The sequence below is a fragment of the Hordeum vulgare genome, chromosome 2H, assembly GCF_904849725.1.
Source record: "Hordeum vulgare subsp. vulgare chromosome 2H, MorexV3_pseudomolecules_assembly, whole genome shotgun sequence".
In the NCBI taxonomy this organism is placed as follows: Eukaryota; Viridiplantae; Streptophyta; class Magnoliopsida; order Poales; family Poaceae; genus Hordeum; species Hordeum vulgare.
In genome coordinates, this window is record NC_058519.1 from 38,811,902 (window position 1) to 38,837,623 (window position 25,722).

General features: G+C 48.6%; 1 protein-coding gene across 1 annotated transcript; it reads left to right on the forward strand.

Moving 5' to 3' along the window:
• Positions 1-13,600: 13,600 nt before the first annotated feature.
• LOC123424703 (serine/arginine repetitive matrix protein 2-like) lies at positions 13,601-16,820 on the forward strand. Its single transcript, XM_045108371.1, has 3 exons — positions 13,601-14,013; positions 14,146-14,372; positions 14,474-16,820. Exons 2-3 carry the CDS (start codon positions 14,237-14,239, stop codon positions 16,525-16,527), a joined length of 2,190 nt encoding a protein of 729 aa, XP_044964306.1. The 5' UTR covers positions 13,601-14,013; positions 14,146-14,236; the 3' UTR covers positions 16,528-16,820.
• The last annotated feature ends 8,902 nt before the right edge of the window (positions 16,821-25,722 follow it).

A 25,722-nucleotide genomic window follows, 5' to 3' on the forward strand; every position in this document is an offset into this window, starting at 1 on the left:
TGGTTCATGATCCACTTACACTAGCTCAAGTCCGATCATCACGTGAGTTGAGTATAATTTCAGTGGTAAGCATCCCTATGCTAATCATATCATCTATATGATTCATGATCGACCTTTCGGTCTCATGTGTTCCGAGGCCATGTCTGCACATGCTAGGCTCGTCAAGCTTAACCCGAGTGTTCCGCGTGCGCAACTGTTTTGCACCCTTTGTATGTGAACGTTGAGTCTATCACACCCGATCATCACGTGGTGTCTCGAAACGACGAACTGTAGCAACGGTGCACAGTCGGGGAGAACACAATTTCGTCTTGAAATTTTAGTGAGAGATCACCTCATAATGCTACCGTCGTTCTAAGCAAAATAAGGTGCATAAAAGGATTAACATCACATGCAATTCATAAGTGACATGATATGGCCATCATCACGTGCTTCTTCATCTCCATCACCAAAGCACCGGCACGATCTTCTTGTCACCGGCGCCACACCATGATCTCCATCAACGTGTTGCCATCGGGGTTGTCGTGCTACTCATGCAATTACTACTAAAGCTACATCCTAGCAAAATAGTAAACGCATCTGCAAGCACACACGTTAGTATAAAGACAACCCTATGGCTCCTGCCGGTTGCCGTACCATCAACGTGCAAGTCGATATTTCTATTACAACATGATCATCTCATACATCCAATATATCACATCACATCATTGGCCATATCACATCACAAGCATACCCTGCAAAAACAAGTTAGACGTCCTCTAATTTTGTTGTTGCATGTTTTACGTGGTGACCATGGGTATCTAGTAGGATCGCATCTTACTTACGCAAACACCACAACGGAGATATATGAGTTGCTATTTAACCTCATCCAAGGACCTCCTCGGTCAAATCCGATTCAACTAAAGTTGGAGAAACCGACACTTGCCAGTCATCTTTGAGCAACGGAGTTACTCGTAACAATGAAACCAGTCTCTCGGAAGCGTACGAGTAATGTCGGTCCAAGCCGCTTCAATCCAACAATACCGCGGAATCAAGAAAAGACTAAGGAGGGCAGCAAAACGCACATCACCGCCCACAAAAACTTTTGTGTTCTACTCGAGAAGACATCTACGCATGAACCTGGCTCATGCTGCCACTGTTGGGGAACGTCGCATGGGAAACAAAAAATTTCCTACGCGCACGAAGACCTATCATGGTGATGTCCATCTACGAGAGGGGATGAGTTATCTACGTACCCTTGTAGATCGTACAGCAGAAGCGTTAGTGAACGCGGTTGATGTAGTGGAACATCCTCACGTCCCTCGATCCGCCCCGCGAACAATCCCGCGATCAGTCCCACGATCTAGTACCGAACGGACGGCACCTCCGCGTTCAGCACACGTACAGCTCAACGATGATCTCGGCCTTCTTGATCCAGCAAGAGAGACGGAGAGGTAGAAGAGTTCTCCGGCAGCGTGACGGCGCTCCGGAGGTTGGTGATGACCTTGTCTCAGCAGGGCTCCGCCCGAGCTCCGCAGAAACGCGATCTAGAGGAAAAACTGTGGAGGTATGTGGTCGGGCTGCCGTGGAAAAGTCGTCTCAAATCAGCCCTAAAACCTCCGTATATATAGGTGGGAGGGAGGGGACCTTGCCTTGGGGCTCAAGGAGCCCCAAGGGGGTCGGCCGAGTCCAAGGGGGGAGGACTCCCCCCCAAACCGAGTTGGACTTGGTTTGGTGGGAGGGAGTCCTTCCCTTCCTTCCCACCTCCTCTTTTTTTTCTCTTGATTTTTTCTTCTTGGCGCATAGGGCCCTTTTGGGCTGTCCCACCAGCCCACTAAGGGCTGGTGTGCCACCCTCAAGGCCTATGGGCTTCCCCGGGGTGCGTTGCCCCCCCCCCCCGGTGAACTCCGGGAACCCATTCGTCATTCCCGGTACATTCCCGGTAACTCCGAAAACCTTCCGGTAATCAAATGAGGTCATCCTATATATCAATCTTCGTTTCCAGACTATTCCGGAAACCCTTATGACGTCCGTGATCTCATCCGGGACTCCGAACAACATTCGGTAACCAACCATATAACTCAAATACGCATAAAACAACGTCGAACCTTAAGTGTGCAGATCCTGCGGGTTCGAGAACTATGTAGACATGACCCGAGAGACTCCTCGGACAATATCCAATAGCGGGACCTGGATGCCCATATTGGATCCTACATATTCTACGAATATCTTATCGTTTGAACCTCAGTGCCAAGGATTCATATAATCTCGTATGTCATTCCCTTTGTCCTTCGGTATGTTACTTGCCCGAGATTCGATCGTCAGTATCCGTATACCTATTTCAATCTCGTTTACCGGTAAGTCTCTTTACTCGTTCCGTAATACAAGATCCCGCAACTTACACTAAGTTACATTGCTTGCAAGGCTTGTGTGTGATGTTGTATTACCGCGTGGGCCCCGAGATACCTCTCCGTTCACACGGACTGACAAATCCCAGTCTTGATCCATACTAACTCAACTAACATCTTCGGGGTTACCTGTAGAGCATCTTTATAGTCACCCAGTTACGTTGCGACGTTTGATACACACAAAGCATTCCTCCGGTGTCAGTGAGCTATATGATCTCATGGTCATAGGAATAAATACTTGACACGCAGAAAACAGTAGCAACAAAATGACACGATCAACATGCTACGTCTATTAGTTTGGGTCTAGTCCATCACGTGATTCTCCTAATGACGTGATCCAGTTATCAAGCAACAACACCTTGTTCATAATCAGAAGACACTGACTATCTTTGATCAACTGGCTAGCCAACTAGAGGCTTGCTAGGGACGGTGTTTTGTCTATGTATCTACACATGTAAATGAGTCTTCATTCAATACAATTATAGCATGGATAATAAATGATTATCTTGATACAAGAATTATAATAATAACTATATTTATTATTGCCTCTAGGGCATAATTTCAACAATAATTCCAACAGTTATTTGGTTGCAGGGTTGCTTGATAGAGACCATCTTCATCCTACGCCTCCCATGGATTGATAAACCTTAGGTCACCCACTTGAGGGAAAATTGCTACTATCCTACAAACCTCTGCACTTGGAGGCCCAACAACGTCTACAAGGAGAAGGTTGCGTAGTAGACATCAATCACTTCGTGTGACGGAGAGGTATCTCGGGGCCCACTCGGTAATACAACATCACATATAAGCCTTGCAAGCAATGTGACTAAAGTGTTAGTCACGGGATCTTGTATTACAGAACGAGTAAAGAGACTTGCCGGTAACGAAATTGAAATAGGTATAAGGATACCGACAATCAAATCTCGGGCAAGTAACATACCGAAGGATAAAGGGAATGGTATACGGGATTATATGAATCCTTGGCACAAAGGTTCAACCGATAAGATCTTCGTATAATATGTAGGATCCAATATGGACATCCAGGTCCCGCTATTGGATATTGACCGGGGAGTGTCTCAAGTCATGTCTGCATAGTTCCCGAACCCACATGGTATGCACACTTAAGGTTCGGTGACGTTTTTGGTATAGTTGAGTTATAGGTGCTGGTGACCGAAGTTTTGTTCGGAGTCCCGGAGAGATCACGGACGTCACGAGGGTTTCCGGAATGGTCCGGAAACGAAGATTGATATATAGGATTGTTTCATTTGCTTCCGGAAAGATTTCGAGCATTGTCGGTAGTGTACCGGGAGTGACGAATGGGTTCCGGGGTTTTACCGGGAGGGGCCAACCACCCGGGAGAGAACCTAATAGGCCCATGGGTGGCGCACCAGCCCTTGGTGGGCTGGTGAGGCCAGCCCAATAGGGCTATTTCGGCCAAGAGAGAAAATCAAAGGAGAAAAAAAAGAGGAGGTGGGAAGGAAGGAAGGGACTCCTCCCTCCAAACCGACTTGGAGGAGGATCCCTCCTCGCTCTCGACGACGCCCTAGGGGCAAGCCCCACCCCTTGGCTCCTCCTATAAATACTTGAGGTTTAGGGCTTTTTGAGACACAACTTTGCCACGTGCAACCCTAAACCTCTACTTCGTAGTTCTTCCTCTAGATCGGGTTTCTGCGGAGGTCGGGCGGAGCCCTGGAGGAATAGATCATCACCATCACCGGCGCGCCGTCACGCTGCCGGAGAACTCATCTACTTCCCCGTCTCTCTTGCTGGATCAAGAAGGCGGAGATCGTCATTGAGTTGTACGTGTGCTGAACGCGTAGGTGCCGTCCGTTCGGTGCTAGATCTGGACGGATCGTGGGACGACGGTGATTTGAATCACGAAGTTGTTCCACTACATCAACCGTGTTTCTTAACGCTTCCCGCTTAGCGATCTACAAGTGTATGTGGATCCGATCTTCCTCTCGTAGATGAACATCACCATGATAGGTCTTCGTGTGCGTAGGAAAAAATTTGTTTTCCATGCAACGTTCCCCAACAAAAGGGTCATGGGGACACTCAAGCGAGGCCATAGGTGGCTCGGCTATCCCAATGGATCCCTCCTCTAACGCTTGTGTTCAAGGTAAGCATTGATGTTGTTGTTTCACCTAATCAGAGAAGAGGGGTTGCTGAATGTGACAGCCCGATGTCGGCGTTCCAGAAGATTCCCCTCTCTTTTCGTTTTCGTCGTGTGTCTATTTTTATTTGTCGCATCATGTGCATCATCTGCATTGCATCGGCATCTCCGTTGCCGCCCGTTTTCAAAACTTGCAGTCGTTAGTAGTTGCCGGTTCTCTGCGTTGTCCGTTATGAACCCGACCGCACACGCACGCACCCGCGGCACCGTCGTAACCCTGTTTTTAAAGCGTGTATAAAACTTTCTCCGATTGAGCTAGAATTTGTCGTGCGGTATTATTTATATATAGGTAGGCCGCCTCTCGAATTTCGTCGCAATCGGAGTCCGTCTGGTACCCGAACGGTCGACCGTAGCGGCACCGTATTCGGTCTACCGTCAGACGTCTGTCGGTGATTTAAAAATCATTGCCGCGCCGCCCGTTCTCCCTCTCGTCTCCGGATATCCCCTCTACACATCCGCGTACCCGTTCCCGCGTGCGGAATCATCCGAATCCGACCCCGCATATGGATCTGGAACGGAAAACCGCTAAACCTCGCCCCCCATTTGTTATAAATAGACCCCCAGTCCATTAGACAGCAAACCCTAGCCCTGTGCCTCGAAAATCGTGCCCCATCTACCCCCAGCCGCCACCTCCAGCCTCTCTTCTCTCTCCTCCCGCACGGGGCCCGCCCAGGCCCATCTGGAGCCTGCCCGGGCCCGAGCCGAGCCGCCGTCAGTGCCCTGCATCGCCCTGGCGAGGTGCTCCTCCCGAGGCGCAGCATCTCCTGCCCGCACCGGCTGCCGCCTCCAGCTCCCCGCCGCCTTGCCTCCTCCGCCGCCGGACCCCGCCGGTGCGCCTCCTTAGTGCCCCGAGCCCGGCCACCGATGCGCAGGTCGCCGCCGGTCCTGACCCCGCTCCACCCCGCGTCGCGCTCGAGGGGAGGAGCCCCCGAGCAGATCGTCGGTGCCAGCCGCCGGGATCCGCACCGCGCTGCCGCCTCCCTTCGGCCACCGGCCCGCTGCCGCCGGCCCGCCTCCCCACCGGTTCCCCTTGTCCCGCCGTGGCCTGTGCCCGCGACGGCCGCCGGATCGCGCCGCCTCCGCTCCTTCCTCGCGATCCCGATCTGGATCGGGGTTGGGGACGAGCGAGCTCGCGCCGGCCCAGCATCCGCGCCGCAGCGGCCCCAGCGCTGCCTCCCCACGCGGCCTAGGTTGCGCCCGAGCCAGGCCTCGTGGCCCATCTACCTTCCCTCCTCTCAGATCCGGCCCAGGAGCCGTGGTGAGCCGCCTCTATCCCCGCCCTGTGCAATTCGGTTATGTTGCGATTAGCAGTTTTGGCCCATTTAGATTTAGTTTTTTTTTGGCGATTTAATTAATTTCATGAAAAAATTGCTAGATTTTGAATGACCGTAGTTTCTAAACCGTAAGTTGGTTCGCGACGTGTAGCATATGCTTTTGTGGTAGTTTTGCACGTAGAATACGAATTTAAAACATGCATAATTGTTTGACGTCGTTTAGCATGACTACCGCCTAGTTTAGCGTGCTGTCTCAATAGGAAAATGCCCGCATTTATTTTCCGTGCGTGTTCGAATTGCCCGAATGCCTTAGATAAAATGTTCATGCTCTAGGGACCCATTTGCCATGTATTTTAGAGCGGTCATTGGTATTTTTGCGTGTAGGGTTTGCCGGTAGTTTATTTTCCCGTGTAGGGTTTGCCGGTAGTTTATTTTCCCATGTATAGGTTATTTTCCCGCATTTATGTGTGGCTTTATTTTGTTGTGCAACCCCACATATTTTATATGTTTCCGGGGTAGGATTTTTCTATGCAATTAGGTTTAGCTTTTGAGTAAGTTATTTCGCGCGATATTTTGCCGTGATGCCCTTTTGTTTATTTCGTAGGATTTATTGTGTGCTCCGTTTGATTAAGTTGTCAACTAGGGAGTTGTTCTTTGATGTTTAGACTAGCCCCTGGTATTTTTAGTTGCAATAGAAATGCATGTTTAGGTGTGGTTTGATTGCTCTCAAGTTGCTAGAAATAGTGCTGATTTGGACGTGCTGAAATATTTCTAAGTCTGGAATCTGTTATTATTTTGTTGCTGTCTTGTCTTGCTTGCATATTGTGATCTGTAGCTTTTTTGAGGTTGGTCCAATGGAGTAAGTTGTAGTCCTTGTGTTTCTCTAGCTTGCTGTGAACTTTCATGCCATTTGGAGTCCTGTAGCTACAGGTTTTGCTGCTATCAATATGGCTTCAGATCGAAAACTACACTCTCATGAGGTGTAATTTTCACCAAGTCTGAAATAGTGTGTGGGATGCCATTTTGTGTCTTCTTTTCCTAGTGATCCATGATGCCATGCTAGTTGTTGATAGTTGTTTGTAGTAGTGCTTCTTGCCCTCTTTTGTGTCATGCCTTGCTTGAGTTTATCGGAGTTGTGTAGCCGTAGTTGTGGGGCGTAGAAAATGCTATGTGGCTGATTTTGGCAGATTGTAGTGATTTCTTGTTTTGCTCGTAGTTGTTGATCCGTAGCTCCGATTTGATCGCGTCCTACATGAAACTTGCTTAGAATCTCGTGTAGTTTCATTTTATCTTGCTGGTTGTATGTTTTGAAGTGCTCGTGACCGTCGTTGCACACATATTGCATTCACGCCATCATATCTTGCGGTGCTTGTATCTTTTGATCCGTAGCTCCGTTGGAGATGTTCTTTATGTGTAGATTGCTTGAAATGACGCGTAGAATCACGTGAACCTATTTGTTTTGCTGTTTAACAACTAAGTAAATGCATTAGTTCAGATCTGGACATAATTGTAAATTAACATGTGAGGTCGTCTCGGAGGTGCTATATGTCATTTCTGATCTCATTTAAAATGCCTAGATAGTTAGTTTAATTACGCTTCACCTCTTGCCATGTTTAACCACATTTAATATTGTTGTGTATCTAACCGGGATAGAACTAAATAAATAAACGTGGAGTTTCGTCAATATGCAACTTGTTGCATATTGAACTTCACTTAATGTGTAGTGACTGCTTGTGTGATTTGTCATGCCGTGACTTGCATGTATTCAGCTGCTCATGCATCATTTGTGTTGTGCATCGTGTGGTGAATTCGAGTGTTGATTCTTGTTTCCGGTTTTCCCCGTCTCGTTAGAGTTCCGCAAGCGTGTCGGATTGTGAGGACCCATTCGACAATGTCGGTTCGTCTGCTTCACGGAGGCATTCTTCTTCCAAGCGGGATCTCAGGCAAGATGACCATTTCCCCAGATACCATTACTATCATTGCCATGCTAGTTTTACCGTTGCTGTCGTTTATGTCTCGTTGCCTACCACATGTTAAATATCAGCCTTCTCAACAATGCCATGAATACCTTCAACCTGTTCGACCTAGCAAACCACTGATTGGCTATGTTACTGCTTGCTTAACCCTGTTGATAGTGTTGCTAGTTGCAGGTGCAGTTGCTTCCATGTGATAACATGGGTTCCTTGTCATATCACCATATTAATGCTATTTAATTTAATGCACCTATATACTTGGTAAAAGGTGGAAGGTTCGGCCTTTCTAGCCTGGTGTTTTGTTCCACCTTTGCCCCCTTAGCTTCCAACTACCGGTGTTATGTTCCATAAATGAGCGCTCCTAACACGATCAGGGTTGTTATGGGGACCCCCTTGATAATTCGTTTTAGATTAAGGCTGGTGTGGCAAGGCCCAACTTTGGTACTACATTTGCCTAAACACCTAATAAAATTGCATAGGGACTTTCCGAACCCCGAGGATAATTTAATCAACCCCCGGGCCAGTGCTCCTCATGAGTGTTGGCCCCACCTAAGCGATGTCCGACGCCCCTCTGGTCACCCGGAGGTTTTGCGATCCCGACGTCTAGCTCATCCGCCGTGTCCTGAGAACGAGGTACACGACTCTTATCAGGATCGTCGACACGTCGGGCGGCCTTGCTGGATTAGTTTTACCTTTGACGAAATATCTTGTGCATCGGGATTCCGGTGATGCTTTGGGTAATCTCAGAGTTGAGGTTTTCCACTAGGGAATCCGACGAGATCGCGAGCTTCGTGATTGAGGATTTCTATGCGGCTTGTGGTAATTTGTGATGGACTAGTTGGAGCACCCCTGCAGGGTTAAATCTTTCGGAAAGCCGTGCCCGCGATTATGTGGCAACGTGGAAACTTTGTTTAACACTAGTTCTAGATAACTTGAAGTTAACTTAATTAAAACTTGCCAACTGTGTGCGTAACCGTGATTGTCTCTTTCGTGAGTTCCTTCTCCGATCGAGGACACGGTGGGGTTATGACTAACGTAGGTAGGTGTTCAGGATCATTCATTTGATCATCTGTAGTTCACGTCCGCTATGCGTAGATCTCCCCCTCTTATTTCTGGTACTTATAAGTTAGCCACCAAATATATGCTTAGTCGGTGCTGCAACCTCACCACTTAACCATACCTCACCCATTAAGCTTTACTAGTCTTGATACCTTTGGAAATGAGATTGCTGAGTCCCCTGTGGCTCACAGATTACTACAACACCAGTTGCAGATACAGGTAAAGGTTACTTGACGCGAGCGCATTGATTGTACATTTGGAGTTGCTTCTTCTTCTTCTTCTTCATCGATCTAGGATGGGTTCCAGGCCGGCAGCCTGGGATAGCAAGGATGGACGTCGTTCTTCTTTTGTCGTTTGTTTTCGTCCGTAGTCGGACCCTGCTCTTACTCTTGATGATTATGCAATGTACTGATGTGACTCTGATGTAGCATGTGGCGAGTGTAAGCCAATTCTTTATATATATCTCTTCTTTTCAGTACATGTACTTGTAACGATATCCATTCTTGCGACACGACGAGATGCGTTTCTATCCCTGACGAGGCCTTCGTGCCAAATTGAGGATAGGGTAGCATCTTGGACGTGACACTGAAGTCATACGTTGTGATCACAATGGAACATTCCGAGGGGTGTCGCCCATTGTCTTCAAAGGTATAAGTGATCCAGCAACTCTTAAAACACTAGCGGTGCGCGAGGCCTTACCCCTTGCAAATGATCTCAATGTGCAAAACATACATGTGGCCTGAGACTCCAAGGTGATGGTGGATGATATCAAGCAAGGGTACCCGTCAAGCTATGAAGTCATATTAATTACATGAGATCATAGATCATAAAAACTCATTTACTTCCTGCACTTTTGTTCATAAGTTTTGGAGCTTGAATTTCGAGTCTCATAATTTAGTGAAGCATGTTACTAGACTACGTGTTGACCGCCATGTGTGTTAGGAAATTCCGATGATCTTGCATTTATTCCTGTAAACATTGATCTCAATTAAATAAAGCTTCACGAGGTTGTCTAAAAAAGAAATCTCTTGAAACACATTACGATCATCTTTTGAAAAGGAAAAAATATTAATATAAAAAAGATACCAATCATACCCCGCCTTGGCCAGCTACTACTACTTTCAATCGTTTGCATATATTATCGTAAGTTGTTCGCTATACTTCTTTTTCATTTGATTTTTTCTGCTTCCTACTCTGTTATAGTACCTAGAAAATATGAAAAATCAAACAAGTTCACCAATTAGAAAAAAAATCACGAATTAAAAAATGTTGAAAAGGGTAGACTGTTGACCGGCTGGCCATTGTCCTTTGACCTCTTACCGGCTGGCTATTTCATTGATTTGAGAAAAAGTTCATAAAATTTAAAAATGTTCGTAACTTTGAGAAAAAGGTAAAGGATTTAAAAAAATGCCTATCAGACAATTTTGGAATTTGGAAAAAGTTCACAAAAACGATTAAAAAATCACAATAATTTTTCAGAAGTTCATAAAATTTGGAAAACGCTCATGAATTTAAGAAAAGTTCACGGGAATTTGGAAAAAGGAAAATAAAAATGAAAGAAGTTCATGAATTTTTGAAAAGTGCACAAACTTGATAAAAAGAAAAATGAAAAATGAAGTTAGAACGAAAAAAGGAAAACGAGAAATAAAAAAATGAGAGAACCGGTAAAAACCCATGGGGTACAGAGATGAAAAACCGGTGAAAAGGAAGACCTATATGAGCTAGTCCATTTACATACATAGTCCAACGGTGGTTGTGCGCCATTTAGTGAATTACATTACAATCGTTGGTTAGAGCATCTACGTCCGGATCCTTCAAATTCGACCCCTCAAACGCCCGGAGTGCGTCTGCAGACACTGACCGGCCACGCCTTAAATAATACAGTCTATATCCGGATACCTTAAATCTCATGTCTTAAATTCATACAACTCATGCAACTACTATGTCGACGCACACACGTCGTCCGGCTACCCCGTCACTGCTAAACATGCCATCGGACTACCAAAATTTGGTATGTTTGGCTAAAGTGGAGATCATCCACGGCTGCCATTGTCCTTCTTGACGCCATTGCCGTCCTTATCACGGAAGTAGCGGTCGAATGCGCAGTACAGATCGAGTCGGATCTGCTCGTCGACGGAACTGTCCTCGCCACCGCTCACCTCCTTCTCCTCCTTCGGTGGCAGTCCGGCCATTTTACGGACCGTCCGATTCTGCTCGTGGGCGAGGGCACGTGTGTTCCGTGCTACCGTTTCTTCAAAATGCGGGCGCAGATGGCTTCCTCCTCTGCGACCGTCCGTGTCACCCAGCCACCTCCGCCTCCACCATTTCCTCCATGAGATAGGCCTCGACAATCCTTATCCTCTCCTTCCCATGGTGGGCAGCCTGTTCCCGATTGGACTCGAAGTCCGTGGGTCCAGTCGATGGATCCGCTCGCCTGGACATGGATGATCCCGCCCGAGAGGAACCGAGCGCCCTTTGAACAGACGCTATGGAGTCACGGCGGAGCGGACAGATCCTCCCGTTGGCCGGACACTACCCTCGCGCGAGCGGCGGAGTGCAATGTGTATCGCCATTCCACTTGACATGGGACGAACCCTCAGTCGATGGATCCGGACTGGTTGGAGTCGAATTCGCTGGAGGCCATGCAGGAGAAGGACTGAGATCGTCGGAGGTGAGCTTGGATGGCGGATGGGAGTGGGGGAAGTGAAGTGAAGTGGCTAAAGTTTGGTCCGGCCAATGAATGAGGACGCATATATGTGGGGTCGATGAGGGCCAGTGTGGGCTAGGCAGGGGTGTCCGGGCGTGCCCGCGCTCCCCCATATTTGGGCTGAAAAGGAGGGTGCCGGTCAGCCCGGGCGTTTGAGGCCGGTTTGATAGACCCGTTTAGGTCAAAAAAAAATTAACCGAATAGTGACCGGGCAGCTTGCCCAGGAGTTTGAAGAGGATTTGAGGGTTTCGGCTGTTGATGCTCTTACGGTGCGGAACAGGAACTGTCCAGGTTTTATGTTTGCGGTTGAATAGCCTCCGCCCCTGTCACTATTTGTGGACAAGTCCGGACATGTGTGTGGACATTGGTGATGTTCGGGTTTTTTAAGAATAAATAACCTTTGCGGTTATTAAAGGATAATCCCCGCGCGGTTACACACTTCCGGCAACCATCGCGACGGTTCTTGAAACGGCATCTTCCTGAACGATTGCATCCCTCGAAGGCTACTATTCTTGTTGTATATAAATGTTCATTCATCATCAATAAAAAATAGTTCGGTCATTTTGTTTCATTCCATCTCAACAGTCTAAGTGGGAGTTGCTGTGACTAGACACCCATGACCAATCTTCAACCTAGGAGTATTTGACTGAAATTTAGTATGGGCATGTGCAGGTTAGTGCCCTCCAACATGGCGACACGCGCGGACGCGATAACTTTGTGGACGCAAAATCGTCACGTTGTAAACGACCAGAAGAATATATTCACGGCTGCTCCCGTACCCTAGGGACCGGCGGTCGCGCTGCCCGTGTCCGTGTGGCCCCGCCGACCAAAAACAACCCTCTCCCGGCCCCCGGCGACGAGCCGAGCGCGTGGGTGGCGGTAGGTCGCGACCCGCGCTGGTTGGTGGCGGTGCCACGCCAGGCGCCCGGCGCGGCCGCACGCCCGACGTCCGTCGTCACTGCGCTCGCCAGGCGGCCGGCATCGCACCGTCCACCGACGCTGCTGCAGTGTCCATGCAATCCGGAGCTGATGGCCGTTGACAAAAACGCACGGCTCGCGCGCCGCGTGGCGCCGACGACGGCGACGAGAGAGTGCCGCCAAGAAACGCCTTTTTTCCATTTCAAGCTCAGCCGGCGGCGCCACATTTATTCGGCCCGCGCCGCGTGACGCCACGGCCACGGTGTCCTGTCACCGGTGTGCCTCGCCATCTTTGGCAACGCGATCGGCTAGCAATCCTTTCCTTGTTCCGTGAACCGGTCGTCGTGCGAGGCCGAACTTGTGCCGGTCACCGCCCACGACTTTCGCCGCCATGACAAAGTCCTTGTTTAATTACCGTTCAGCGCGGATGGTCTGAACGGTGAGCTCTACGAAGAAGAAGAAGAAGAAGAAAGTCCTTGTTTACTTCACTCCGTCGTCTCCTATGCCCCCCCTGCGCAGGCCGGCGACAATTATACAAGCTTCCTGCCAGGTGCTTGGCGCCCAAATCTAATCCGTCGCCGCCACGACCACGAGCAATAGTTAACTACCCCCGGTGTGGTGCGAACATCACAGCAGAGGTCTGGAACCTGCTCCGAAAGTGACGGCCCGGCGAGCGCGCGCGCGCGCTCGCAGTGCGCATGGCCGGGGTGGGGGCCAGATTTAATCCGTTTTCCTTCCTTTTTCCTGATGATGGTCCGCTCCAGCTCGCGCACCGCGCGCGCGCGCGAGACAGCGACCGTGACCGTGGTGACCAGCCCCAACCCCAACCCGCGGAAAAGGCGAGAGCGGCGGTGCACCACACGCGGCTCCACGGGGGACGTCGAGAAGGGCCACCCGGGGCACGACCGTGACGACGCGGTGGCAGCGTGACTGGCGTCGGCGACACGGTCGCCTCGCCTCCCCGCGGACGACCTGGCCGTGCCACTCGATCGCTCGCCAAGGCCAACGCCCAACCCCGCGGCCACCGGCCGTCCCCGTCATTGAAGCGGTCAGCCGAGCCGCGCACACCACCCGGCCTCCTTCCTCCTCCCACCAGCGCATATAAATATTTCTCCGGAGCGCGCGCATCGTTTTACATGAGCTCAGCTTCTCCGTCTCCATTCCGATCATCGCCATTAGATCTTCTAAAAAAAATCCATCGCCATTATTCTATTGCTCTTGCTCGCTCGCCCAACAGGGACGCGTCTCTCTGACTCCTCGCCTCCATCACACGTGCTACTACAAGAGGCAGGGCCGCATCGGGCTGTCCGGTCTCCACTCCCGACAGTTCACCCGCGACGACCAGCGAGAGAGAGCCCATACATATATTGCTAGCTTCCAAGGAAGGATTGGATTTGGAGGAGAGGCGGCTCGATTCAGAGGACCAAGAAGAGTTAGGAAGAAGAAGAAGCTGCAAGAGCACGCAAAGGGGGACGTCTCCTTCTCGTCTCGAGTGGACGCCGTGGGGAAAGCGGGAGATTTTGAGGTGAGTGGGTGCGCTTTCTGCTAGCCGTGCTCGAGTGCCTCCTCTTCTTCCTCCTTTCCGGAAACAACAAATTAGATGAAGAAATTGGTACCAAAGTGCTGACGATTTTATGCTTTTCACCTGTCAACGCAGGCGGCGACTTTGATTGATCGATCGACGGCGCCGGGATACGATCACACGGCACGACTGCGCCGCGAGTGATGCTCTGCGGCCTTGTCGATTCATGGCGATCTCGGACACCAGCGCCAGCGGCGGGGCCGGGGCTCGCCACGTGAGGTGCCCCAGGTGCCGCAGCGTCCTCCAGGAGCCCGCCGGCGTCCCGGTGTACCAATGCGGCGGGTGCGGCGCCAGCCTCCGAGGTAAATTCCAGCTCCGCTCCGGTGATCGGAGTGATCTTCGCGTTTCATGTCGCTTATCTTGTCGCGGGTTACTGATTGGATTTCATTTTGTGGTTGCGCAGCGAAACTCCGCAGCGGCGACACGCGGGACGCGTCCGTCTCCGTCAGTGCCGCTCCGTCTACGGAGAGCGTCCTGCCGTCTCCTCGCCGGAGCCAGGCTCAGGGCGGCTCCGGGGACGTGGCGAGCACCAGTGGCACGACTCCTGACGCTCCGAGCACCAGCTACCGAGGCGCCGGCACGACAATACGACGCGGGGCAGGTGATCTCTCGCCACCGGCGAGGACGCATCCCTCGTCGCCGGTCGTCGAGAAGAAGGGGCGTGATCAACACCGGAGCGCCGATGAGGCCGAAGCTGCTGGCAGCTCTCAGCCTCGCGTGAGAAGCTGTGCGGTCAGTGCTTCCCACGCCAGAGCTGCCCCGTCTTCGGCGAGTGACATACCGTCCCCTCGCCGGACCAAGGCTCAGAGCAGCCACCTGGCCCCCGAGGATGTCGCGAGCACCAGCGCCCCCGCCCCGACTCCTGATGTTCGAACCACCAGCCCCCGGGGCGCCGACGCGACAAGCCGACGCGAGACCGGCAGGGAGACGAGCGGCGATCAAACGCCAGCGAGGAAGCGTCACTCTTCGGTGCAATCGCCGCCGGTCGTCGAGAAGAAGGGGCATGATCACCACCGGAGTGCCAATCAGGAGGACTTCGGACCTCGCAGGGGGAGGGGCGCGGTTAGTGCTCCCAACGCCGGTGCAAACTTCGCCGAGATGCGAGTTTCAGAGAGGGGACGTGAAGCCGAGCCTGAAACTGATGCCGCGAGGAAGAAAAGTCCAAGTCCAAGCAAAGCGGCTGTCGGAGAAGCTGCACCAATGCCTGATCGTTTCGCGGATTCCCGGTCTGCACCGGCCGTGGTGAGCTGGGGACGGCGAGACGACGCCGTGGCGGAGCCGGTGCCGGCAGTTGCCGAGGGGAAGTCGCCGAGCCCTCCTCCTCGCCACGCGCAAAAGATGAGTCCCCTCCACGAGAAGATCCTGAAGACGGTGGACGAGCTGAAGGGCGACCTCTCCGAGCTCTTCAGCCAGTCACCGGAGGCCAAGCCAAGGACACCACCCCGTCCGCCTCGCCGTCCCAGGCAAGAAGGGCACGCCCCTCACCCGGTCACCTCCACCAGCAGAGCTCGCCATGCTGCCGCCGCCGCCGCCGCTCTGCACCATCGCGGCAACGCGGGCAAGCACGGAGAGGCTGCCCTCCGCGGTCTGCCGTCGCGGCGGTATCGCCGGTGCCGGGCTGACCCGTGCGACGGCCGCGACGCGCGCCCTGCAGGACCGTGCCGGCGCAGCTGCTGCGACCACGTTAGGCCCGAGTGCGGCAGCTGCAGGGGGCACTGCTGCCGTCCGTCCAGAGCGCAGGAGCCCGCGCGGCCGGCCGCCGCGGAGGCCAAGAAGCGCGCGCCGCCGCCGAAGCACCACTGCCGGCCGGTCCTGAAGGGCGCGCCGTTCATCGTCTGCTCCAGCTGCTTCACGCTCGTCCAGGTGCCCGCCGGCTTCGCCGTGGCGAGCGCCAAGGTGCGCGACCTGCGGTGCGGCGCCTGCTCGGCCGTGCTCTCCTACTCCTACCGCGACCCGGACAGGAAGAAGCCCGCCGACGACCAGTGCAGCACGGCCGGCTCCTCGCCCGCGCGCCACTTCGGCGCGCGGCCGGACCTGTTCTCGTTCATCGAGGACTTCGCTGGGGCGAGCAGCTACTCCACCACGGAGGACGAGCAGCCGCTGCACGTGTCGAGGAACTCGTCGTTCGACACCGTCGTCGCGGCGGGGGAGGAGACGGCGGCCGCGCGGCGGCACAGCCACAGCCTGCACCGTCTCATGGGGTACGGGTCGGCGAGCGAGCTGCTGCTGCGGCGCTCCCCGAGCCTGTACGAGTACGGGAGCCCCGACAAGAGGTCGACGCCGCCGTCGGACGCGAGCAGGCGGCACGACGACAGGAAGGGGAAAGGCATCTGCGTGGACGACTTCACCGGCGACGAGGACTCGGACGACAGTGCCACGCTGAGGCGATCGAACGGGAGAAGAGCTGGCTGGAGGCCCGGCCAGGGGGTTCCGGCGGGAGCCATCAGGATCAGGTAGCAGCAGAGGAGCTCGGCTCCTCGTATATAGTGTAGAAAAAAGATAGGTTCAGTTCAGGCGATGGAATTCTAATGGTATTTTTCAGGTGTTGGAATTCTGATAGACAGAGTAATTGTTGTTTGGATTTACCATTTGGTTAGATGGGTGAGGTGGTGTGCATATTTGGTTGATTTCTTCATTTTGAGTGCGGCAATGTTGCAGAAATGTAGATAGTCTCTCCATGCTGAGGACATGGGAATATCTTCACGTCCTTTCTGAAAATTTTAACTGACCAAGTACAGTTCTAAAATCAAGTTCATTTGTTACTGTTAACTAGCAGAATGTATGTACGTTGTCACGGGATAATAAAAATATATACATTAAAAAGGTTTTAATTTGAAAACATGTGTTTCATGACGATTACTCATGTAGTGACAAATATCGATTTTCGACATCTTTCTACCCACTTCTCCTCCCTAGCGACCTTCGTCGGTAAAATTTCGTGTTTTGACCCTTTGGGACAACTTTAACCAGATTTGACCCCATTGAAAAAAAATCCGGAATTTGACCCTTTGGGTTACCGTCAGAGGCCTAGACGGTAGCCTACCACACCCTACCGTGGAGGTCCCTATGCAATGTCCAAAGTCGTGCACAATGGAGCCTATCGACTTTACAACCTCCACAATGAGGCGGGAGAGCCCAGAACCTGGAATGCGGATCTACTCCGCAAATTCTATACATAGAACATACAACTTCATTCTTGTAATGAATCTGAATGATTTGACGAATAAAGTGTTCTCTTCCTTCACCTTTTTGTCAAAATTCTCACTCCGGTGAAACGTCCCTTCTTATTGCCCCTAGTGGGTGAAAAGCCTTAGCTGTGAACCTGCTTTCGCCTAAGGTAAAACCTGTCCCGAGTGAGGACGTCCTCCGTATTCGGGGGCTTAGCTGCGGACCTACTTTCGCCTAAGTAAAAAACGACTCCGAATGAGGGCATAACCCTCACTCGGGCACCAACATAAATAGGACAATCATTGGTCCGAGGGAACTACCCTCAAGCCTTAGTTGCGAACCTGCTTTCGCCTAAGTTAAAACATGCCTCGAGTGAGGACGTCCTTCGCGCTCGGCGGCTTAGCTACGGACCTGCTTTTGCCTAAGTAAAAAATGGCTCCGAATGAGGGCATAACCCTTACTCGGGTGCCAAGATAAACTGGATAATCATTGGTCCGAGGGAAATATCGTCAAGCCTTAGCTGCGAACCTGCTTTCGCCTAAGGTAAAACCTACCCCGAGCGAGGACGTCTTCCGTGCTCGGGGGCTTAGCTAGGAACCTGCTTTCGCCTAAGTAAAAACGGCTCCAAATGAGGACATAACCCTCACTCGGGCGCCAAGATGGACATGACCATCATTAGTTTGCAGGAACTACCTTCACTTCTTAGCTGCGAACCTGCTTTTGTCTAAGGTAAAACCTACCCCATGTGAGGACGCCCTCCACGCTCGAGGCTGCGAACCTGCTTTCGCCTAAGTAAAAACGGCTCCAAATGAGGGAATAACCCTCACTCGGGCACCGAGATGGACAGGACCATCACTAGTTTGCATGAACTACCTTCACTTCTTAGCTACAAACCTGCTTTCGCCTAAGGTAATGTTGGAAATATGCCCTAGAGGCAATAATAAATTAGTTATTATTGTATTTCATTGTTCATGATAATATTTATTTTTCTCCACGTCAATAGCAAACTATTGTTTTGAATCTAATGGATCTGAACATTCACGTCACATAAGAGGAGTTACAAAGGACATCTATGCTAGGTAGCATGAAAGCATCAAAAATACATTCTTTATCACTTCCCTACTCGAGGACGAGTAGGAGTTAAGCTTGGGGATGCTTGATACGTCTCAAACGTATCTATAATTTTTTTATGGTTTCACGATGTTATCTTGTCAACTTTAGATGTTTTATATACCTTTTATATTTTTTTTGGGACTAACTTATTAATTCAGTGCCAGTTCCTGTTATTTCTGTGTTTTTGACTCTTTTCATATCTGATTTTGGAACGAACTCCAAACGGAATAAAATCACCGAAATAAATTTTTCTAGAACAGAAGAAGATCGGGGGACTTGAGGGCCAAGGCAGGGGGGCCATAGGGAGCCCACAAGCCCTGTTGCCGCGGCCACGGGGCCCGCGGCAACCAGGCTTGTGGCCTCCCTGGCGCTCCCCTGCCCTAGCTCTTTGGCCTATAAATTCCCTAAAATCGCAGAAAAAATCAGGGCATCCATGAAAACACTTTTCCGCCGCCGCAAGCTTCCGTTTCAGCAAGATCTCATCTGGAGACCCTTCCCGGTGCCGTGCCGGAGGGGACTTTGGAGTTGGAGGGCTTCTACATCAACATCATCGCCTCTCCAATGACTCATGAGTAGTCCACTTCAGACCTACGGGTTCGTAGTTAGTAGCTAGAAGGCTTCTTCTCTCTCTTGGATCTTCAATACAAAGTTCTCCATGATCTTCATGAAGATCTATCCGATGTAATCCTCTTTGGCGGTGTGTTTGTCGAGATCCGATGAATTGTGGATTTGTGATCAGATTATCTATGAATTATATTTGAGTCTTTGCTGATTTCTTATATGCATGATTTGATATCCTTGTAAGTCTCTCCGAGTCTTGGGTTTTGTTTGGCCAACTAGATCTATGATTCTTGCAATGGGAGAAGTGCTTGGTTTTGGGTTCATACCATGCGGTGACCTTTCCCAGTGACAGAAGGGGCAGCAAGGCACGCATCGTGTTGTTGCCATCAAGGGTAACAAGATGGGCTTTCATCATAGATTTGAGATTGTCCATCTACATCATGTCATCTTGCTTAAGGCGTTACTCTGTTCTTTTGAACTTAATACACCAGATGCATGCTGGATGGCGGTCGACGTGTGGAGTAATAGTAGTAGATGCAGAAAGTATCGGTCTACTTGTTTTGGACGTGATGCCTATAGATATAATCATTGCCATAGATAACGTCATGACTTTATGCGGTTCTATCAATTGCTCGACAGTAATTCGTTCACCCACCGTCTACTTGCTTTCATGAGAGAAGCCACTAGTGAACACTACGGCCCCCGGGTTAATTCACAACTATCGTCTCCACTTTCACTTTTACTTTGCTTTGTTTACTCTTTGCTTTCAGTTCTCACTTTGCAAACAATCTATAAGGGATTGACAACCCCTTCATAGCATTGGGTGCAAGCTCTTTGTGTTTGTGCAGGTACTTGTGACTTGACGCGATCCTCCTACTGGATCGATACCTTGGTTCTCAAACTGAGGGAAATACTTACCGCCGTTGTGCTACATCACCCTTTCCTCTTCAAGGGAACACCAACGCAAGGCTCCAAGGCCGCAGGGAAATCCTTTGCATATTTGCCAAGGAAGTCCCTATAGGCGTAGCCCGTAGCAGAAGGATTCCTGGTGCCGTTGCCAGGGAAGGTCTGTTGACGCAGTAGCAAGACCTAGGGCAATATGAGGAAGCCCATCATTGGAATATACAAGCCAAGTTCTATAATGAAAATTTCCCACTAGTATATGAAAGTGGCAACATAGGAGACTCTCTATCATGAAGATCATGGTGCTACTTTGAAGCACAAGTGTGGTAAAGGATAGTAGCATTGTCCCTTCTCTCTTTTTTCTCATTTTTTTCCTCTTTTTTTTGGTGGGCTTCTTTGGCCTCTATTTTTATTTGGGATTCATTGGCCTCTTTTATTACTTCCTCACATGGGACAATGCTCTAATAATGATGATCATCACACTTTTATTTACTTACAACTTGATATTTAGAACAAAATATGACTCTATATGAATGCCTCCGGCGGTGTACCGGGATGTGCGATGATCTAGCGTAGCAATGACATCAAAAAACGAATAAGCCATGAAAACATCATGCTAGCTATCTTACGATCATGCAAAGCAATATGGCAATGATGGTGCGTGTCATAATAAACGGGACGATGGAAGTTGCATGGCAATATATCTCGGAATGGCTATGGAAATGCCATAATAGGTAGGTATGGTGGCTGTTTTGAGGAAGGGTATATGGTGGGTGTAATGCACCGGCGAAAGTTGGACGGTACTAGAGAGGCTAGCAATGGTGGAAGGGTGAGAGTGCGTATAATACATGGACTCAACATTAGTCATAAAGAACTCACATACTTATTGCAAACGTCTATTAGTCATCGAAACAAGGTACTACACGCATGCTCCTATGTGAAGGATTGGTAGGAGTTAACCATCGCGCGATCCCGACTTCCACACAAAAGATGACAATCAATAAATAAATCATGCTCCGACTTCGTCACATAACGGTTCACCATACGTGCATGCTACGGGAATCACAAACCTTAACACAAGTATTTCTATGAATACACAATTACTCACTAGCATGACTCTAATATCACATCTTCATGCCGCAAAACTATTGCAAGGAATCAAACATATCATATTCAGTGGTCTACAAGTTTTATGTAGGATTTTATGACTAACCATGTGAATGACCAACTCCTGTTAACTCTCTAAATAGGTATAAGTGAAGCATGAGAGTTTAATTTTTTTCCACAAAAGATATGCCCCGCTCTAACAAATATAAGTGAAGCAAAAGAGCATTCTACAAATGGCGGTTTTCTATGTGTAGGGAAACAGGCAATCCAAACTTCAAATGATATAAGTGAAGCACATGAAGCATTCTATAAAGCCATACTCAAAAGATATAAGTGAAGTGCAAAGATCATTCTATAAATCAACCAAGGACTATCTCATGCCATCATGGTGCATAAAAGAAAAAGGAAAAATAAACACAAAATACGCTCCAAGCATTTGCACATATTATGTGACGAATAAAAATATAGCTCCGAGTAAAATTACCGATAGATTGTAGACGAAAGAGGGGATGCCTTCCGGGGCATCCCCAAGCTTAGACGCTTGAGTCTTCCTTGAATATTACCTTGGGGTGCCTTGGGCATCCCCAAGCTTAGGCTCTTGCCTCTCCTTATTCCTTCATCCATCGTGGTCTCACCCAAAACTTGGAAACTTCAATCACACAAAACTCAACAAAACCTTCGTGAGATCCGTTAGTATAATAAAGTAAATCGCCACTTTAAGTACTGTTGTGAACTCATTCCAAATTCATATTAGCATTATATCTACTGTAATCCAACTTCGCCATGGTTCATACCCCCCGAGACTACCCATAGATTCATCAAAATAAGAGAACAATGCATAGAAAACACAATCTGTCAAAAATAGAACAGTCTATAGTAATCTGAACATCTACCATACTTCTGATACTCCAAAAATTCTGAAACAATTATGAAAATTAGGGAAATTTGCATATCAGTCAGAAGCAAAAAGAATCAACTCAAAAGCTCTTTCTGGATAGGAATTAAAAATAATTTTGTGAGCACAAAGTTTCTGTCTTTTTCAGCATGATCAAACAACTATCACCCAAACTAATCATAAAAGCTATACTTGGCACATTATTTCTATAATACAATGGAATTTTACAAGGGGATAATTTTTTTTGCGAGAAACTTCCATGAAAAATTCTACATTGTTTCCATGAGCATGAACACAAGTGTTCAAGTCGACCCTTACTTCCGCAATGCATCACCTTTCAATCGCTTCTCTTTTTGAAAAAGTTTTAAGTTCCCCTCTATATTTTTTGTTTCTAAACTATATATAAAAGCACTCAATAGAAATAAATGACTCTCTAAAACTTCCGGGTTGTCTCCCAGACAGCGCTTTCTTTAAAGCCATTAAGCTAGGCATAAAGTGCTCAAGTAATGGATCCACCCGGATCCCAAGGTATATCGAAGCCAATTTTAATTAACAATGATTTGTAATTTAGTAGTGAGCACAAGTTAACATATATCATGCAATGATGAAGTCTAACTCTCTTCATATGCATTGGCATGTCATAAAAGAACAGTTCATGCACATCAAGTAAAGGCCAATACATAACATAAGCAGTTTCTTGCAATTTTATCGTATTGAAAACATAGAGAGGTGGAGATGTAGTTCCTCTCTCATAATAATTGCAAGTAGGAGCAGCAAGCACATGCATATTATATTCATTAAAATCATCATGTGTGATAGTAGAAGGTAACCCATCTACGTAATCCCTAATAAGAGCAAACTTCTCCGATATAGTGTAGTTGGGAGAGTTCAAAAAGATAATAGGACTATCATAAGTGGGTGCGATAGGAACAATTTCATGTTTAGCATAAGGACCTATAGCAAGTTCATCTTCATAAGCATCATTCATATTGGCAACATGGCCACAAGCATAGCAAGCATCAAGTTCATCAAAAAGGGATATTTCAAACGAATCCAAGGGATCATAGTAGTCAACATAGCCTTCATCCTTCGGTAAGAATGCAGGGAAATTAAACAATGTATGAGTTGAAGAGTTACTCTCATTAGAAGGTGGGCACGGGTAGCTAGTCCGCTCTTCCTCCTTTTGTTCTTCGCTCTCCTCATCATCTTTTTCATCTAATGAGCTCACAGTTTCCGCATTTTCTTCTTCCATAGTTTCCTGCAAAATATTAGTCTCTTCTTCGGAAGCGTAAAATTTCTCCATAAATTGATAAATATGGGCATTATATTCATAAATTAGTGTAACAATAACGAAGCATAACCAAATTTTCAGATTGGTAAGCAGCATCATCATTATCATCACACCTTTTAAACAGAGCTTCAATTTCATAAGCACCCATAAAAGCAACAAGCTCTTCTATTTGTTCCACATCATAGTAATCATATAAACCATTAGCATAAGAAGCAAAGGTTTCATTAGCATTAAATTTACAAGAAAAGGGAAGGTGTTGAGCCTTCATCCTAGAGCAACAAGTAATATCATATCTCAAGCATAACTCCCAAGCATACCATTTCAACATATGAATTTGATCCCATAATAGTTTACCTTTTTGATTCACGTGATAATCCCTAAAGTATTCACATTGACCCAACTTGTATCCCATTATATAATTTAATGGGGTTTTCTCAGGATTATTAAAGAAGTGCATAATATTTTCCACATAACAAGCATCGAGGGTTTTAGGAGGTTCCCCATCTCCATGAGTAGCAAGTACACCTAATTTTTTTGGTATTTCGTGTTCCATATCCATAACTAAAGATAGAGAACAACTTAGAACAACAAATAAATCTACTTAGTGATAAAGCAAACAATCACACACGAGAATATTCACCCCCATGCTATTGCTCCCCGGCAATGGCGCCAGAAAAAGGTCTTGATAACCCACAAGTATAGGGGATCAATTGTAGCCTTTCTTGATAAGTAAGAGTGTCGAACCCAACGAGGAGCTAAAGGTAGGACAAATATTCCCTCAAGTTCTATCGACCACCGATACAACTCTACGCACGCTTTACGTTCGCTTTACCTAGAACAAGTATGAAACTAGAAGTACTTTGTAGGTGTGATACGATAGGTTTGCAAGAAAACAAAGAACATGTAAATAAAAAATAGGGGCTGGTTAGATAAAGAAACAATTATGTTAGTTTAACGAGTGTGGAAAAGTGGTGGTAGGAGTTGCGGAATTGTCCCTAAGCAATTGACTACGTTACAAGACCGATAGCAAGTTTTATGTGGGAGAGGCCACTGCTAGCATGTCATCCCTTACTTGGAATTCTATGCACTTATGATTGGAAATATTAGCAAGCATCCGCAACTACTAACGTTCATTAAGGTAAAAACCCAACCATAGCAATAAGATATATTGGTCCCCCTTCAATCCCGTATGCATCAATTTCTATGCTAGGCTGAAGCTTCTGTCACCCTTGCCCTCCAATACATAGTCCTATCAACATACTACTAACCCTATGGTGTGATCCACGCGCGCGCTCATATGATGGGCACCAAAGGACAGCAACATGACCACAAGAAAATTAAACAAATCATAGCAATTCATCAATCACCGATAGGACAACGAAAATCTACTCAGACATCATAGGATGGCAACACATCATTGGATAATAATATGAAGCATAAAGCACCATGTTCAAGTAGAGGGTACAGTGGGTTGCGGGAGAGTGGACCGCTGAATATAGATGGGGGATGGTGATGGAGGTGTTGGTGAAGATGACGGAGGTGTTGGTGTAGATCGTCGTCACACGATGATGTCCCGGGCGGCGTTCCGACGCCGCCGGGAGAGAGGGCGAGAGAGCCCCCCTTCTTCTTCTTCTTCCTTGACCTTCTCCCTAGATGGGAGAAGGGTTTCCCCTCTGGTCCATGGTCTCCATGGCGACGGAGGGGCGAGAGCCCCTCCGAGATTGGATCTCTCTCTGTGTGTCCTTCTGTTTCTGCGCTCCGAGATTCTGCCTTTCACCGTTTCTTAAATTCCCGGAGATCCGTAACTCTGATTGGGCTGAAATTTTAACACGATTTTCTTCCGGATATTATCTTTCCTGCGGCGAAAGAAGGGCCCCAACCGCCTTAGGGACTGGTCACAAGCCTGCCAGGCACGGCCCCACCCCAGGCCGCGACAAGGGGGCTTGCGACCCCCTCGGGCATCGTTTCGCGTTGATTCTTCTTCCCAAAAATCAAAAGTATTCCAAAAAAAACCCGTAGGTTTTTTTTGTTCCGTTTGGACTTCATTTGGTATGGATAATCTGCGAAACAAAAAACATGCAAGAAACAGGAACTGACACCGGGCACTGGATCAATATGTTAGTCCCAAAAATAGTATAAAAAGTTGCCAAAAGTATATGAAAGTTGTAGAATATTGGCATGAAACAATCAAAAATTATAGATACGACGGAGACGTATCAGAGTGCCACGGAGGAGGCCACGGGCCCCCTAGGCGCGCCCCAGGGGGCGCGACTAGCAGGCTCGTGTCCCCCGGTGTCTCCTTTGCCCTACCTCTTTCGCCTATAAATTCCCTAAAATCCCTAAACCAACAGAGAGAGCCACGAAAATACTTTTCCGCCGCCGCAAGCTTCTGTTTCCACGAGATCCCATCTGGGGGCCGTTCTGGTGCCCTGCCGGAGGGGGATTCGGACACGGAGGGCTTCTTCATCAACACCATTGCCTCTTCGATGATGCGTGAGTAGTTCACCACAGACCCTCGGGTCCATAGCTAGTACCTAGATGGCTTCTTCTCTCTCTTGGATCTTCAATACAAAGTTCTCCATGATCTTCATGGAGATCTATCCGATGTAACTTC